This window comes from Pipistrellus hanaki (assembly GCF_964339955.1).
Source record: "Pipistrellus hanaki genome assembly, chromosome: X".
Classification (NCBI taxonomy): domain Eukaryota; kingdom Metazoa; phylum Chordata; class Mammalia; order Chiroptera; family Vespertilionidae; genus Pipistrellus; species Pipistrellus hanaki.
The window spans coordinates 79,218,201-79,235,488 of NC_140524.1; the positions used below are offsets into that span (position 1 = coordinate 79,218,201).

At 32.7% G+C, this 17,288-nt stretch overlaps 1 protein-coding gene across 1 annotated transcript in view; it reads right to left on the bottom strand.

The window, feature by feature from the left end:
- Positions 1-201: 201 nt before the first annotated feature.
- POF1B (POF1B actin binding protein) overlaps positions 202-17,288 on the bottom strand; it is a 61,243-nt gene continuing 44,156 nt past the window's right edge. Inside the window, exons 7-17 of the mRNA XM_084870073.1 lie at positions 16,787-16,917; positions 13,050-13,077; positions 11,496-11,570; positions 9,983-10,075; positions 8,811-8,924; positions 7,828-7,980; positions 7,352-7,471; positions 5,940-6,068; positions 5,026-5,111; positions 3,815-3,929; positions 202-425 (exon numbers count right to left, since the gene is read on the bottom strand). Coding sequence (XP_084726199.1) covers positions 420-425; positions 3,815-3,929; positions 5,026-5,111; positions 5,940-6,068; positions 7,352-7,471; positions 7,828-7,980; positions 8,811-8,924; positions 9,983-10,075; positions 11,496-11,570; positions 13,050-13,077; positions 16,787-16,917 — 1,050 coding nt within the window. The 3' untranslated portion in view covers positions 202-419. The remainder of the gene's footprint in view (positions 426-3,814; positions 3,930-5,025; positions 5,112-5,939; positions 6,069-7,351; positions 7,472-7,827; positions 7,981-8,810; positions 8,925-9,982; positions 10,076-11,495; positions 11,571-13,049; positions 13,078-16,786; positions 16,918-17,288) is intronic.

The window sequence follows — 17,288 nt, forward strand, 5'->3', positions numbered from 1 at the left end:
CCATGCACTAAACTTTTTTAAAAAAATTCAATAGTCTTTGCCTATTTTTTTTTTTTTTTGGTAATAAACAGTATCAATCCTTGTAGCTGAATTGCATATCTAATATCAGAGAATATCTTCTAGTGGAATAACTTGTAAAATTTCTACCCCAACAAATTAATTCAGTACCTAGGAAGCATTCTATTGAAAAATTGACTGCTATGGAAGTTTAAATAAGTGATATATTGCTATATTAATACAAGAATGTGGATTCAGGCCTCATAAATGGTTGGAGAAACTCATCTTCAGGACTATTTCATTCCATTCGATTCACTGGGTTGTGCCATGGTTCAAAATTTTGATTGGCCTTTTGTTATGGAAAAATTAAAGTACCGATGCAAACCCCCCAAAAACTTCTTCTGAGTTGGAGAGTCAGTCGTTTATGGCTAGAAAGGAAAAAAAAAAGTTAGTTTACAACTGGCTAATAATTTTGTTAAAATATATTTTTTACTGATTTTTTACAGAGAGGAAGGGAGAGGGATAGTGTGTCAGAAACATCGATGAGAGAAAAACATCAATCAGCTGTCTCCTGCACACTCCCCACTGGGGATGTGCCTGCAACCAAGGTACATGCCCTTGACTAGAATCGAACCTGGGACCTTCAGTCCACAGGCTGACACTCTATCCACTGAGCCAAACCGGTCAGGGCACAACTGGCTAATAATTAATTTTAGACATTGTCATGGTATGAACACAGTTTTGAAAAATGATTTAAATTGATAGATATAAAACCAAAGGAAACGCACTCTGTTTGTATGGTGCTCTTTTATATGTATATTTAATTATACAGTGATTTGTCTGACTTTAGTATAGGTATATATTTCAAATTACTTTAAGCATTAGAGAGGGATGATTTAGTAGAGTTCTCCCTTGGTGTCATATTTAGATGTTAAATATATCCAAAATTCTCTAATTGTTAAATATAGATTTTGAACTATCAGTATCTAGTCCTTTAAGTTATCAAGTTTAGTATTTATTGCTACACATTTTTAATGGTAACAGTAGTAATGACTACCATTCTGTATACTCTTTATTTGACAGATCTTCACATTGATGTAATCTCTGGGGCACATATAGTTAGCAGCAATTGCTTTTTAGCCTTAAGTTTCAACATTAAATAATCCTCAGTGACAAATTTTAAATCCTATACTGACTTGCCCTTGCTGCTCATGGGGTTTTTGGGCTATCAGGTACCCTTTATTAATTAACAAGTAGTAATTAGTAACTCTCAAGTAATTAATGACCTAAGAAACACAACATATGTCAAAACTCAAATTATTTTTATTTTTGGGTTACTAAATGTCGATTGGTTTTTTTGATGATAGACAACCATTTATACAAGATTGATGGCCTAATTGTAGTTTGAAAAGGGCTTCAAAGATAAACAATTTTGCAATTGTTTTTTAAATCAAATAGTTGAGTTTGTTCAATCAAAAGGTAATTTTTAAAAGGGGTTATTTAATAGATGCTTAATTTTATTAACTTTACACCTGCAGTTATTTATGAACTATATAAATATAGTATTTTATTAACCATAAATCTGCCTCCAAATTGCCAATAACTATAAAATTTTAAATTTTCTTCAAAGCATTCTGTAATTGATTGACATTTATATATTTATATGTTTATATATTGTACCTTGTGGCATATTTGAGCATTTTAAGACTTTTATTGAAGTATCATAAACATGTAGAAAAAAGTGCACATATTAGTGTACAACTAAATGAATTTTCCCAAACTGAGCACATGCAGCCATCACCCAGATTAAAAAAAAACACACAACAGCATGCTATTAGTACCCTAGTAGTCTTCCTTATTCTCACTTTCAATAAGTACCCACCCTCAAAGATAAACACTGCCTGAGTTTAATAACCAGAGGTTAGTGTTATCTGCTTTTAGTACCTTAGCAATTTTTAACAATTGTTCAAGTCAGATACTGTATTGTTTCCAAGCTAGGATTCTCAGCTTTTTTTCTCTCCATTGCACTTGAGGAATATCATACATTCCCATTACTATCAGTGAATTATTGTTACAATCTCCTGGCGGTACTATAGGAGTATGTATAATTAGAAAAGAACCTCAAGGTCACTCTGTTGTGTTAATAGGGTGTCAAACTCGGCACTATTAACGTGTTAGGCTAGATAATTCTTTGTGGTGGGGGATTGTCCTATACATTGTAACATCCCTAGTCTTTACCCACCAGAGCCAATAGTACTCAATATCCAGATGTGAAAGAAAAAAAATAGCCTCCAGTGGTGCTAAGTGGTTAGAGCATTGGTCTGTGTACTGAAGAGTTCGATTCCCAGTCAAAAGCATGTATCTGGGTTTCAGGTTTGCTCCCGCCCCTGGTCTGGGCTCTCACACACACCCATTTAAAAATTATTTTAGATTTTTATTCTCCCCTTCTTTCCCCTCTTCCCTCTCTCCCTCTCTTCCACTCTATCCGAAAAGCAATTGAAAAAATATCCTCTGATAAGGATTAACAACAATAACGAAAATGTCTCCAAACATAAGGGAAAAATTTCTGCTGGTAGAGAACCACTATGCTAGAAAAAAAAATACCCTTTGTTTCATGTTCATTAGTTTAAAGGTTAATAGGTTAATAAATAGAAGTTTTAGGAGAGTAGCTTTCAGTCCTTCAGAAAAAGAGGGTTTTAGACCGCCAAATTACAGCGGGAAGGCTGGGGAAGGGGGAGGGAGGTAAGAGATCAACTGAAGAACTTGTATGTATGCATATAAGCATAACCAATGGATGCAAGACACTGGGGGGGTGAGGGCATGTATGGGAGTGGGTTGGGGGGGAATGTGGAGATATGAACACATGTAATACCTTAATCAATAAAAAAAGAAAATGTAAAAGAGGGTTTTAGTAATTGTCCCCCTTACTAATGTATTGGACTATATAGAAACAGGCTAAGGTCTGTATCATCTTGTCATCCTGGAGAATGTTGTAGAAGGTAGATATTAGAGTACATGACATTTAAAGTACTCTTCTTCAGTTTAATTATAACTGTGGATTTAAAGGCAAATAATCTATAATCTAGTTAGAAAGACAGGCATATTTTTTCTCTTTCAAAATCTTAAAAATTTAGAATCCACAGGACATGTATGATTGAAAGAATTATTAAAACATGCTTCTCCATCTTCCATTCCTCTTCATAATCATCTATAATATTTTCTACCTGCTTCAGAAACAGTAACGTTTTTGGAAAATTTTAATAGAACCATTTCAATCACTCCTAAGCTGTGCAAGGAAATAAAACCCAATGTTGCCGAGACCGGTTTGGCTCAATGGATAGAGCATTGGCTTGGGGACTGAAGGGTCCCGGGTTCGATTCTGCTCAGGGGCATGTGCCTTGGTTGCGGGCATATCCCCAATAGCGGGTGTGCAAGAGGCAGCTGATCAATGACCCTCACTCATCAATGTTTCTAACTCTCTATCTCTCTCCCTTCTTCTCTGTACAAAATCAATAAAAATATATTTTAAAAAAAACCCAATGTTAATTGTGTTCCTATCTGGGGTAAAATCATATCTAATTTATTACAGTTTAGATAATTAATTTTAATGCCCCATGTATGAATCATTTCAAAGTTTCTTATCTCTTACTATATATCAGTTAGGGGAATGTGGAAAAGTCTTAAGAGGAAAAAACACAAATTCTGTAAAATTTTAGTTCATTCTGATATTTTCCCAGAATTTTTAAAGGCTGGTATATATAAAGAATATACATGAATTTTAGTACTAACAGGACTGGAATCACTAAAGTGAACTTACAGAGGTCCATTTGTCTTCTGTTTTCTCAATCACAATTGTCTGTGTGTCACTACTTGGTGGTATATATTCATAGTCATCATACAGGAGTCCTAGGATTGGATATTGTGTCCTGTACCTACAAAGAAAAAAAAAGTTAGCTTATAAGTTGCACATGAAAGTAACATTCATTCCTACTTATTCACTCCTAGTTTGATTCCCCTTATTAAATTAATTTTTCTCTGCAAAACTTTTAATGTTTTCTTTTTAAAAATCCCCTGTTAATGTACGAAGATTTACAACTATTACTTCTATTTCTGGAAATAATGGACCACAGGCAGCATGAGACAACAAAGAAGGGAAGCAAATGACATAAGCCCTAAGTATGCCTCGATATTTCCTTGATCACAGCATAGGGAAAGGGAAGCCAAACAGATTCTAGCAGTCTCACCAAGTTGAGGTAACAAAATTTCAAGTAAAACATGCCAAAGCAGCCAGAATTTGTGGAGCAGAATAATAGACAGGAGAGAGCTACATAGATGGAGAGAGGTCAGGAGACCTGTGGAGGGTTGGCCACAGTCTTTGAGTGAATATGGATCATTGTCAGCATGTGAAAACGTTATCCAGACTTAGGAAAGAACCACTGAAAAGGAGTAGTATGGCAATTCCTAGAACTCACATAGTAATGGGAACAGTTTGTTCCACTAATCAGAGTGAAAAAAACTAGTATGGGGAAAAACAAGCAGAGGCTACATGAGATTAGCCTTAGTAGTAGGATGACATTAGTCCTAGACCATAATTGTTCTAATAGAGTTTAAAGGCAAGACTTGAAATTATTAAACTATTTCCAAGTAACTTAACTTTATCTCAGAATAAAACCACAAAATACTTTGATTAGATCAGGGGTCTTCAAACTATGGCCCGCGGGCCACATGCGGCCCGCAGAGGAGTCCGATCCGGCCCGCCAGGTTTTTTGGGCAGTGAGTGCAGCCGAGATGTTACAGTAGGAATTAGTAGTTCATATAGTCCGGCCCTCCAGCTCTCTGAGGGACCGTGATCTGGCCCCCACTTTAAAAAGTTTGAGGACCCCTGGATTAGATAGATAAATAAATTGTAGATAGATAGATAGATAATAGAGATAGTGATATGCATATATAACTTATATGTAAATTATGATGCTGTAACTTGGATTATAAATAACCAAAATCATATTAAATTTCATTAAAATACATTACTTTTTAGTAGTAGTAATTGTAGTCCTTCCACCACTGGAGGATTGGTTATGAGATGAATAAATCTCTTGTCTCAACTTCGAGAGTTCCTTACAAATAAAAGGTAGTATAATCATTTGAAAACAGTAGAAACATGAGGTAAGAAGTATGTTCAATCATTTAACAAGGTTACTAAGAATAATTACTTGTTTTTCTTCCTTGTTAACTTTTAGATGAAATGTTTTAATGCCATTTGTTGAATACTACAGATTTTTCCTTCATGAGACCCAATAAGGTACATTATGTATCCAGGTAGCTAATCCACTAACTGGTAGAGGATTTCTATATTTGTGGGATAACATGAGATTGAATGGACATAGTTCTCAAGATGATGTGAAAGATTTTGCCCTAAAATGCTTGACAAGTATAGCCATAAGAGAAAGTACTGAAACTTTGATATGGAAGCAGGCATTGTCTTCTAACAGAAAGTAAATTACTGAACGTTACTACAAGTACCATTTGTTCAATAACAACAATACATTAGCCACCATTTTTGGTAGTACTTTCCTTTGCTACTGATTTTATAACAGATCCTGCTATATATTACAGATACAGATAAAAATATTACATGGTCCCTTGCTGAAGCAACTAATAATCTAGTAAGGCGCTCACAGTCTTATTGGAAGTTTTACTGCTAACAAGATAATAAAATCAATGTCTTGATATTAAATGCACAATGACACTTATTTGGGCTTCAAATCTAGCTTTCATTTGAATTATTTCTCCTGAAATGTGAATTTTTTACCTCTTTGCACTCACATTCTTCTTCATTAATAAAGTGAGTCTTAGAAATGTGTCCTTCTCTAATGCATGGAAAGTATTTATCCTACAGGACTGAGTTGCATTGTTCCTCTGTACCCTATCCCTTTCTTTCTTACCTCTGACTGACGCTTTATAAGGGAATCCTTCTCTTCCAGCAAGCTTGTCAGTTCATGAATCTTGAATTGGAAATCACTGCAACTTCCTTCTCTTCTTGAAACATCTTTTTGATATTGATTTAATTGAGTCTAATAATTTAAAAATAAATAAGAATGATTATAATGCCCATTTACAAGATAGGTAACTGAGTTCTAGACTGGTTGTGACAAAATCATATAGCTAGCTATGAAATGAAGAGCTTTATGAATATAAAATATGAATTAAAATGCAAATTAGGAATTTCTCATCTTTTTAGAAGTGCCTTTACTAGTTAAGACTAGGCATTATGTAAGTAGCATTCTTAGGCTGTAATTATTAAAATAAAGCTTTAGATTCCTTCAAATTCCAATTAAGGAAAACTCAAAAATAATAATGAATATTACATCATTACATCTGCAATTCACAAAATATTCCTCCTGCATGACTTATCTAATTCTCACAGCAGCCCTGTGAAATAAGTATTATTATTATATTTATTTACAAAACAGAGATATGAGATCCAGAGAGTTAAATGACAGAGTTATATAGCTAATAAGAAACATAGCTGCAACTAACTCTAATACAGATCTTCTGACTCCAAATCCTGCCTGTTTTCCTCTTTAGTATATTATGTCTGCATAGATGGCTATTAGGTTGAAGTGTTGTTAGTAATGCTGAGATGAAAAAGAAACTAGTGGAGGAAATTTGCTAGAAAAATCATTGGACTTTTGAATAAATTATATTTTGTTTCATTTTGATTTTTGGTCAGGGTTGTACAGTGATATTTGGAAAGACCTGTGGTCAGTTTTTTATTAAAATATTTAAGTATATTTAGCTACATTTAGGAATCACTAAATGAAGAGTTAGTAAACTTGACCTAAAATTACAAAATAAGGTCATGTATACTTATTCTCATAAATATCATAATTTTATGCCAGTTACACATACATAATTCAAGACTGCTTTTATGTTTGTGCTTAACAAGGGTCTTACTATGTATCATTACTCAAAATGAAGTGAGGGTTTTTATGAATCCCACTGTGGCTTTGCTAGATAATCTCAAATTTGTTCTTGCCTGCATAAGCATGCTGTAGGCAAGCTCATAAAGTGTCCTGTCTTCCTTCTATCAAATAAAAAATAGATAAAAATTAAAAACAAAAAGCCTAAACTTAATATATTGTTTGATTTCCTAGAAAAGATTAAGCTAAATTAGAGAACAGTTTAGCAATGTTCTATACATAGTGATATGTATTTAAACAAAAGATTCTATGGCATATTCTTAAAACTCTACCTTCACTTGACTTTTCCTTGTAGCTTTCAATGTGAAACCATCATTATCTTATTAGAAATATTGTGCTGATCTGTTAATTTATGCAATGTAGCATCAACTTACCCTTAGCTTACAGATCTCTCTGTCTTTCTCCATTCTTAAGTTTTTTAGCATTTCCATGTAATGGTTGCCAATCTCATCCATTTTAGCCTGTAGCATAGGGCCTGTGCATGTCTCAGAAACCTACCCAAGACAACATAATTTGCTGTAATTGGACTGTTATGAAGGAAATAGGTTTATTACATGAAAATCACATGATTAAGTGAAAAATTGAAATGAGAGCATTTTTTAGGAATTGCATTATACAGCCCAAATGGCAGTGAGATAAGACCCAACTGCACACAAGAACACCATTAAGCAGTCCATGTATTTTGTCAAAATTAATAGGAATACATATATATATATATATATATATATATATATATATATATATATATGTAATATACACAGTATAATTATATATATATATATTTGCCAATGGCAAAATCACAATAGTATAACTAAGGTAATAACATGTATTTAGAACAAAGTTTTAATACCTGAATTCTAAGATTTTTATTCTCTTGTTCTAAATTATGTTTACAGTATTCCAGTTCTTTTAATCGATATTCTATGTCTGATAGTGTATGTCGAAGAGAGAGATTGCTTTCCTCCAATGCTTGGCATTTTGAAGTTGAGTCTTGAAGTCCTTGCTGTAAAGAAGATACAAGTAAATAAGACAAATGGTTTCTACTTTTGGGGAAAGAATACTCTTAGTTGATTAATTCTATTAAATAAAGCAAATATTTTCCATGCCTAGTTTTCTTAAATATTGGTCCTTAAATTGTAAGTTAAATCAGTCATGTAAAATACTAGATATTTCCCTTATTCTGACTTACCTGTCTTGAGTGAGAAGGAATCAAGACTAGATGAAGTTTCATTGTACCAATTTAGCAATCTGACACTTGCTACTCTTTGACAGTACTATACCTTGCCAACTAGTAGACACCAAAAATAACCATATGCCTAATTATTTATGTGACAAATGGAAGCTGAACAAAAATTTGGGACTGTCATGGGAGTAAAGATTAGGAAAGGATTAGCCTTAAAGACTCATTACAATATCCTAGGAATCAACTCTGCTCATATATCTGGAAAACACTTCTAGAGTTGACTCATTTATTCATTGAACAAACACATGTTAAGATCTAATAAAAAAAAAACACACATGTTTTTAATGACATGTTTGTAGATTAAATCAATGAGTGAACTTGGATTTTCCATATTTATTCAGTTCTTGTCACCCACCAGCATAGGTAAATGTAGACTGTATAAACTTTATATATAAAATACGTATGGTTATCTTTTTCTGAGAGCCTTTTTAGTCATTAGAATTAGCCAAATTTATTCAATTTTCATAGGAACAAATTATTCCATCATATTTTAATTGTGTCTGGATTGATCTCATAACTCCAATGTGTCAGTAATTATGCATAGGAAAAGGCTTCAATCTAGTTTATCATCAATAAAAATGTCAATTTACCAGCTGCTGACGATTATTTGCTCTCACTGATGCCAAGAGATCTTCATATTCTTTTATTTGAGTTTCTTTGAAAACCAAGTCTTTTTCAAGTCTTATCTTGTCATTTTCCAGCGACTAAAACAAAATTATGTGTTATGATTCAGAATTACAAAAACTTTCCCAAGTTACATAATGCAAAGACTTATTTACATTGCAGGTTTAAATAAATACTTTTCATTTGTAGGTGCTTAATAAATAGAATTCTTAAAAGTTGAGCAAAATTATTGAAACTTTAAAAACCTGCATATTGAAAGAGACAACTTGATGGATTGGATAATTCAAAGTGCAAGGAAACAGAAACTTCTGAATGATTTTAATGTTTTGCCTTAATCAAAGAATTCTTGATAATCCTAGCAGGTTGTGAATTTTCAAAGTAAAGTTTAAATCTTTTCCTCGAAACCTAGGAATAAAAATTTGCACTCCAAAGTCCTCAAGCAGTTATTCATTGTATGAAAAGCATTCTGAATGTATCTAGCTGATGGCACCAAGAACACAAATTAAAGTAGAAAAGGCTAGCCGAGACCGGTTTGCCTCAGTGGTAGAGCGTCCGTCTGCGGACTGAAAGGTCCCAGGTTCGATTCCGGTTAAGGGCATGTACCTTGGTTGCGGGCACATCCCCGGTAGGGGGTGTGCAAGAGGCAGCTGGTCGATGTTTCTCTCTCATTGATGTTTCTAGCTCTCTATCTCTCTCCCTTCCTCTCTGTGAAAAGTCAATAAAATATATTTAAAAAAAATAAAAAAATAAAGTAGAAAAGGCTAAATGCTTGGAAAAAGAAAGTTTCCAAGTATTCAAAGAAATTCATAGTATGCTTTATTATTACAGAAAATGGGGAAATTCCCATTCAATGAGTCAGTTTCTTCCGATTTTACAAGCTACTCCCTGGCTTTAAGCAGTAAATTACTTTAGTGATAAACTAATTAATAAGTGCATTCCCAACTTCCTTCCTTTTTAGTGGGGCAATTCTTTTCTCCTCTCAGGCTCAGTTAAGTTTTTCCAGAAAATAACTACTTTTGGATAAGTATAATGTTGTGTTCTACTAAATTTTTAAAAGGTAGACTGAGTGCCTTGATTTCTAAGTTAGGAAAATAGGAACTAGAAAATTTTTGGAAAGAAAGATCAAAATAAATGTTACTGTCAAGTCATTTTGAAGATGTCCAAGCTCCTCCCGTATGTTGCTGAATGTGGACAGCACTAGCCGGAGTGATTTATCAGACATACCCCTCATCTGGAGGAAGAAAGCAATAATTTATTTTTTCTAGCATTTAAAAATAAGCAATATCAATGACAGTGATCCTAGCTTTCTTATAAGCAAACTTATTAATAGTTTTATTTCTGATATGGCAATATTGTTAATAACATGCATAAATAATTCAAGCAAGTCTCCTGAAGCAATCATAGCTATGTAATTAGAACAGGGTCTATTATTTTTTTTCCATGATGAAGTATCACCCTTTTCACAAGACAGAAATCTATCAGAAAATTCTCAAATTTACTTTTATTCTTTATTTAAAGATTAGAAAAGATTTGTCAAGTCAACCTTCAAATAATAGAATAGTTAAGGCCTGGGAGGGGTTGTTGTGGGGTGGAGGGGGTAGAAGGGGTTAGTTGGAAAAACTAACAAATAGGACATCTGTAATACTTTCAACAATAAATAAAAAATAAATAGAATAAAACTTGATACCAAGACTATAACTATCTTCTAGATAGAAAATAAAAAAGAACCCCTACTCATTTCATTTTATGAAGCTAAGTTTTATTATTATCCTGACGACAAAACTAAAGATAATACAGAAAAGGAAAACTATAGAGCAATGTTTCTCATAATCTAAATGCAAAAATTTACAGAAGGGGTTTAGTTTATTTTTTCAGAAATAGATCATGAATGCACTTTAGATGAGCATCCCACCTCAGGTTCTGCAGAGCATATGCGTTCCCCATACCACCGTCTATTATACAGAATGTGTACCACTGAAAATAGTATTTCATTGAATTTTTACAGTAACACCAGGTCCAAAATTTGGATAAACAAAAGTTTGAGAACAACTATCAAATTTAGATATTGTCTTCAGAACTCTTTTTTTTTTTTTTTTTGTAAACACATGTATTCTTTTTAGTCATAGTCCCACAGCACCTTTTTAGTCATGGTCTATCTAATTTAAGAAAAATGGCACTTGCAGGAATATGGTGGGGAGGAGTAGAAAGCAGAATGGAGAAGAGGAGGGCAACAGATCTAAGTCAGGTTTTGCTACAGCAGTGAGGAGAGACTAAAGGCATTTCACATTGAGGATTAATACAGGATGGGGCAAAAGTAAGTTTACAGTTGTTCATATGGAAAATAATACAGTAATAAATAAATAAATAAATAATAATATAAGAATAAGCTCTGTGTTTCACATACTCACAACTGTAAACCTACTTTTGCCCCACCCTGTATTTCTTGAATGCTTTCCTATATGTTAGTTATATTCTATTCGTATTTGTGATCTGACCAAACTATAACATAATCCTTTTAAAATCAAAATACAGTATAATCAATTCTTGTGAGAAGGATTTTTATTTGAAAATTTCTGTTATTAATTAAGGGAACCATTCTAATCAAAGGTTTGTTAGTGTTGTTCTCTCACCCACTCTTGACACCATCTCACCTGCAAAATGTAGCGAATTTGCTGTTTTGTAAACTCTGACAATCCTTTAGGAATCAAGGATTCAATGTCTTCTGACTGTAAGAAAAGAGAATCTTATCCATTGAACAGTTACATATTACTATTTTAATCTTAGGGTCAGCAGTCCACAAACTTGTGCATTGGGCTTATTTTTAGGGACATCAAAAACTTACTTCACTTTTCATGTAATAGTTGTTACAAATTTCATTTCTAGCCTTATCAGTTCTTATTTTTAAAGAATAGCCCTAGCCAGTTTGGCTCAGTGGATAGAGCATCAGCCTGCAGACTGAAGGGTCCCGGGCTCAATTTCAGTCAAAGGCACATGCCAGGGTTGTGGGCTCCATCCCCAGCACAGAGGTGTGGGGGTGAGGAGGCAGCCAATCAATGATTCTCTCTCATCATTGATGTATATATCGCTCCCTCTCCCTTCCTCTCTGATATCAATAAAAATATTTTAAAAAATAGATTATTCTACACACACACAATGGGAATAATCCTCAATTTCAGGTACTTTAGGGAAAAGCTTTGAGCAACCAAATGGTCCATTTTTAGTTTTTCAAAAGAGCAATTTAAAAACAAGATGATGGCCCTGGTCTTGGTTGGAGCATTGCTCTTTGTGGGTTTGATCTCTGGTTGGGGCACATATGGGACACAACCGATCTATGTTTCTCTTTTCTCTCGTTCTCACTCTCGCTCTCCCTCTTCCTCTCTCTCTAAAATCAGTAGAAAAATATCCTAGGGTGAGGGTTTAAAAAATAAAAAAAAATTAAAAATCAGAATAAGAGGATGGTTTCTTAAATCCCATTAAACACTTTACTTCAGTGTATCTCTCTAAAACATTCTGGAAGTATTGTTGTGTGTTAGATATGGCATTTTAGAGGGCAATTTTAAACAATGAAAATTTGGAAAAATAAAATAATATTAAGGGTTTATGAAAATTTACACAGAACTGTGGTGATTTTTGAAAGATGATGTTGCCACAGCAACACTGAGAATCGTCAGCTAATTTTAAGTGAAAGGCTGTATTAAAGTCAGTATTTTTAAAGGCAATTTAAAGCTAACTGAAAAAAAATGAAATAAATACAGTATATCAATAAATTGGAAACAAAGATAAAAATTAGCACAAAGGAAGTCATTGTGCTTTGTTATATTGAAATCTATTCTTTTTCTATTTTATGATTTATTTCATTAAAAGTAACTGTTAACAAAATGTGCATATATAATAAAAGTAATATTTGAAAAAATTCTTTGAACATACAAGGTTTCAAAGTACATTAAAACTGAATTTGCCATTTACTTAATATAGATTTTAGTTTTATAAAGCAGAGAATATGTGGCCAATTAAATTTTAAATATCTTGATAAGCAAAGACAAATTAAATCATAAAGTGACAGTTGATAAAACATTTTTGTGTGAATTATTTAAGATTATTGCTTTGACAGCCATTACAAAGATATAAATGCCTATATCATGTTGAAAGCAAAATGATCATTATTTCTTGTTCCATATTTGATGTTTAACTCTCTTTACACTTACCTCATCTGTGGACTCAAAGTCTTGTTTGCTGCAAGAATTAAAAAAAGATGGACAACCTTAGAGAAATATATACACTGATCATACATAAATGCTAATGTTTTAATCACATTATCTCACTTTTCAATATATCATAATAGTACTAATTCAATTTATAGTCCAAATAAATTTTTTTTAAAAATAACTGAAATGTCACGTCACAAATGTAAAGATAATTTTCTTGTAACTAGCTAATCTGTTAAAAATAAATAATACCCTAATAACAAACTGATAGAATATGCAGAATTGGTTACTACCATCATTAACACCAGTCTGTTTGAATCTGGATGTCAAAGTCCTTAGTGCTTGGCAATAAATACTGCCTGAATGAATAAAGATTGATAATAGTTGTTCTCTATTTAAACCTCCCCCTTCTCTTTGTATTGCTCCTTTTCAATGCTGATTCCAGTGATTTCAAGTTTTATCAAAATCCAGACTTGCAAAACAAGATTGAAAAATTCATTCAATATACACTACAGTATAAATAGCAGAGACAAAGTTTAAAGGGTATTTGAATATTTTCATAGACCTTAAGCAACATGACCAAAATTTTATAATTAAAATTATTACATTTTAATATATTAAAATTAAAATTTTATATTACAATTATTCACATTAACTTATAAGTAATATATTGCTAATTGAAATAAATGGATCACTCACTGGGCAAAACCTCTTGCATGCATTTAGAAAAGTATGCAAGCTACTGTGGAGAAAAAATGAAGATTCCATTTCCCAAGACATGACTGCATATGTGCAATCATATGCATGTATGTATACATGTATGCATGTGGTATTTCCTTTGTTGCCCTCCAAAATAGAGGGAGGTCATAGCCAAACAAAATGAAGTATCTTCTACTTATTTAATGTTTTACTAAAATAATCACATGCATATATTGGAAGGTAAAACAAGTTAAAATATGAATCACATGAGGTTTTAGTAGTCTTGCACTACTGATAAATGGAATCATCACTTTATTAAAATTGCAATTCCAATGCCGAACTAGTAAACAGGTCTCTAGTCCCTTACTTTTTTCTACAAATAAGGGAATAATACAAAGAAATAAAGCAAGAAGCACTGGACTATTAAACAGTAACCAGAATGGTTTCATGAGACAGCTTTCCTTAATTTCCACCCTGGAGCCCACTCCTTGCTGAATTGTAATTTGGAAAGAAAAGTGGAGACAGAAGGGGAGGGAGGGAGAAAGGAAAAAGAGCAGAGCAGGGAGGTGGAAAGGTCACTGTGGATTACATCTCTATTCAGCACTGGGAGCTTGTGTCTAGAATTACACTGGGGGGAAATAGAGTGGCACTCACTTTATACCATCTCATTTCCTACGTAGAAAGAAATGTAACATGGAAAAACAAACAAAAAAAGAGAAAGAAAGGAAGAGGGAAAGAATGAAGAGAAAGAAACTGACAACCTTATGACAAACAGAAACATATAAACACCTCTCCATCCTGGGATGTTTATTAATGTTGCAGATGCTAGCTTTCAATTTCGTTTTTGTTCTTTTTAGCTTCTCTAGGAATTAAATTCAAAATTTTGCCATCATTAATCATACATTTAGGTCATCCACATATATTTATCAAAACCCCTACATGACAGAAAGTTCTTTAAAGACCTCAGATTAAAATTTACCTGGATGATGATTATGAAATAATTGAACTTTCATTGTCTAGTTATTTCTTCTACTTCTATTTAGTATGAGACTAATATTGAACTCTAATTCTGTAAATCTTTATTTAGTAGAGACTTTGTCAAGGCCACATGCTCTGAACTCTTTTGGGTCAATACAAAACACAAGTATTATCTTGTACTTTATACAAACATAATTGTTTTGAGGCAAGATTTGCACAACATAACATTGGTGTAAATTCTGTGACCTTTGAAATTTGATGATTCAAATTTTTGATAATTTCTTAAAATTGTCAGCAATATTTTACACATTTTGGAATACACGTCTAGTATTGAAAAGTTAAGTGATATGCCAACAGAGAAAGGCTCTCAGAGTATAGGTACTAGTCCCAGATTTTGCCACTTTTGTAGCCCTAGGTCAGCGATTTTCAATCTTTTTAATCTCATTGCACACATAAACTACTTACTAAAATTCTGTGGCACACCAAAAATACATATTCTATGTTCTGCCATTCTGACAAAAATATAGGTATAATTTTGATTCATTCACACTAGATGGCTACTGTTGTGTTAGTTGTGTTCATTTTTAATAATTTTCTTCTTTATTGATTAAGGTATTACATATGTGTTTATTTGACAGTATGAGGGAAAGAGGTCAGTGCTCCTGACTAAACAGTCAGGTATAGCACGTTTTGAAAATTCTTGCAGCATATTGGTTGAAAATGCTGCCCCAGGCCAAATGCTTCTCAAACTTGAGAATGTATCCAAATCGTCTGGGGTGCTTGTTGCTGGGCATTACCCTCAGAGTTTCTCATTCTGAAGGTCTGTTTCCAAGCTCTCACATGATGCTGATGCTGCTTGTAAGTATATGTCTTTTATCATTTATTGCTTCTAAGAAATCTATGCGGTAAGAATTATTTATTATAACTCCCATTTTACCAATGAAGAAACCAAGAAACAGAGAGAAACGAAGTCAAGCAGCAATTTTTTTTTTTTGCACTGGGGTATACATTTTTCAATATGGGATGAATTTAAAGTAAACAATATTGTGATAACATTTTAAATTTCATTTCATACAAGTCTAAATGACGTAATAAGTGCAAAACTTGGATAATGTATATAAAAATTCTAAACATATTACCTTTTATTACGCATCTAATATGTAACAAAAGCTGGGATGTGAGTTCAACCTATGAACTCTGGATCTAGAATCAGAGTACTTAAGATTATGTCTCTATATGCTCTTGATTTTATAATGTGATGCTTTGATACAAACATTCACAGGACATTATTAATGTACAGAAGAGGAGCACCAAAACCAAAATGAATATCTAAGGAAGACTTTGTAGAAAAGCTAAGTCATAATTTATAGCTAAAGAGTAGTCAAAATGTTTTAATTCATCTCAAGCACTTAGAAGGTATGTGACCTTAAGTCAGTAACTTTCTCTCTTTGAGACTTCATTTGAAACTTTCTAGGGTAACTGTGTCAATTAGATAATATTTAAAAAGAACAGAGTGTAGTACATAGTATACAATAAATAATTAACTACTCAGAGTGAAGGGGGAGGTTTTAAGGTATGTGACATACAAATGGATGAATCTGTGAAACAGTATTTTGGGTAATCAAAGAAGGTGCTGATTAATATAAACAGTAATGAACGCATAGCTTTGAAGATGGGAATCATGTGCTAGCAGTAGGATTGGATCTTGTACCATCAATGTAATATCTTAAAATAAGTTATCATTCATCATGCATTTTTTGAACTGCTTGCCCAAGAGGCTGCATTTGCAATCAAAATACATTACAAAAGAACATATATAGAATTTTTTACTGATCCTAGAAGGGCTTATGTGATCTCTTTGATAATTTTCATAAAGTACATTAACTCTTAAAATGAAACATTTGCTATATCTACATATATAATTGTGCTGTTTCTCCATTAAAAGTACTAGAGTTTTGCTGTGGACTTAAAAAGACTCTAAAATAGTCTGTTAAAAATCCTAGAGTATTATAAATGTTTGATTAGGTACACTATCAAGGCAAATAATATATTAACCATACCTTCCTCCAATTCTTTGCAAATGTTCTAACAGGCAGTGATATAGATCTGCATTTTTGCGGTGTAGATCAGCAAGTAACTCTCCAAAATATTTGGGATCCAATTTTTCAGGGCCATCATCCTGAATTATCACCTGAAGAAAACATCAACCTCAATTATAAACAACATTAAACATTTCTAAATTCACAGATGTTTTGATATGAAATGAAAAACGTGAAATAACTATTAATACAAGTAACTAATGACTAAGTCATCTCATGAATCAAGTCACATTTTTTTTGCACATTTTAAATTTCATTTCATACAAGTCTAAGTAATCTAATAAATGCAAAACTTGGATAATTTATATAAAAATTCTGGAATATAGATGCTTAAGTAAAGCAGTAAAACAAGTAAATGAAAATCTCTGAATTGCACATTATCACCACATGGCTTACCCATCTGTCCCATTTTGGAAAAGAAAATGTGAATTCTTTGAATTATACTGACTATAGAAGAATTAAT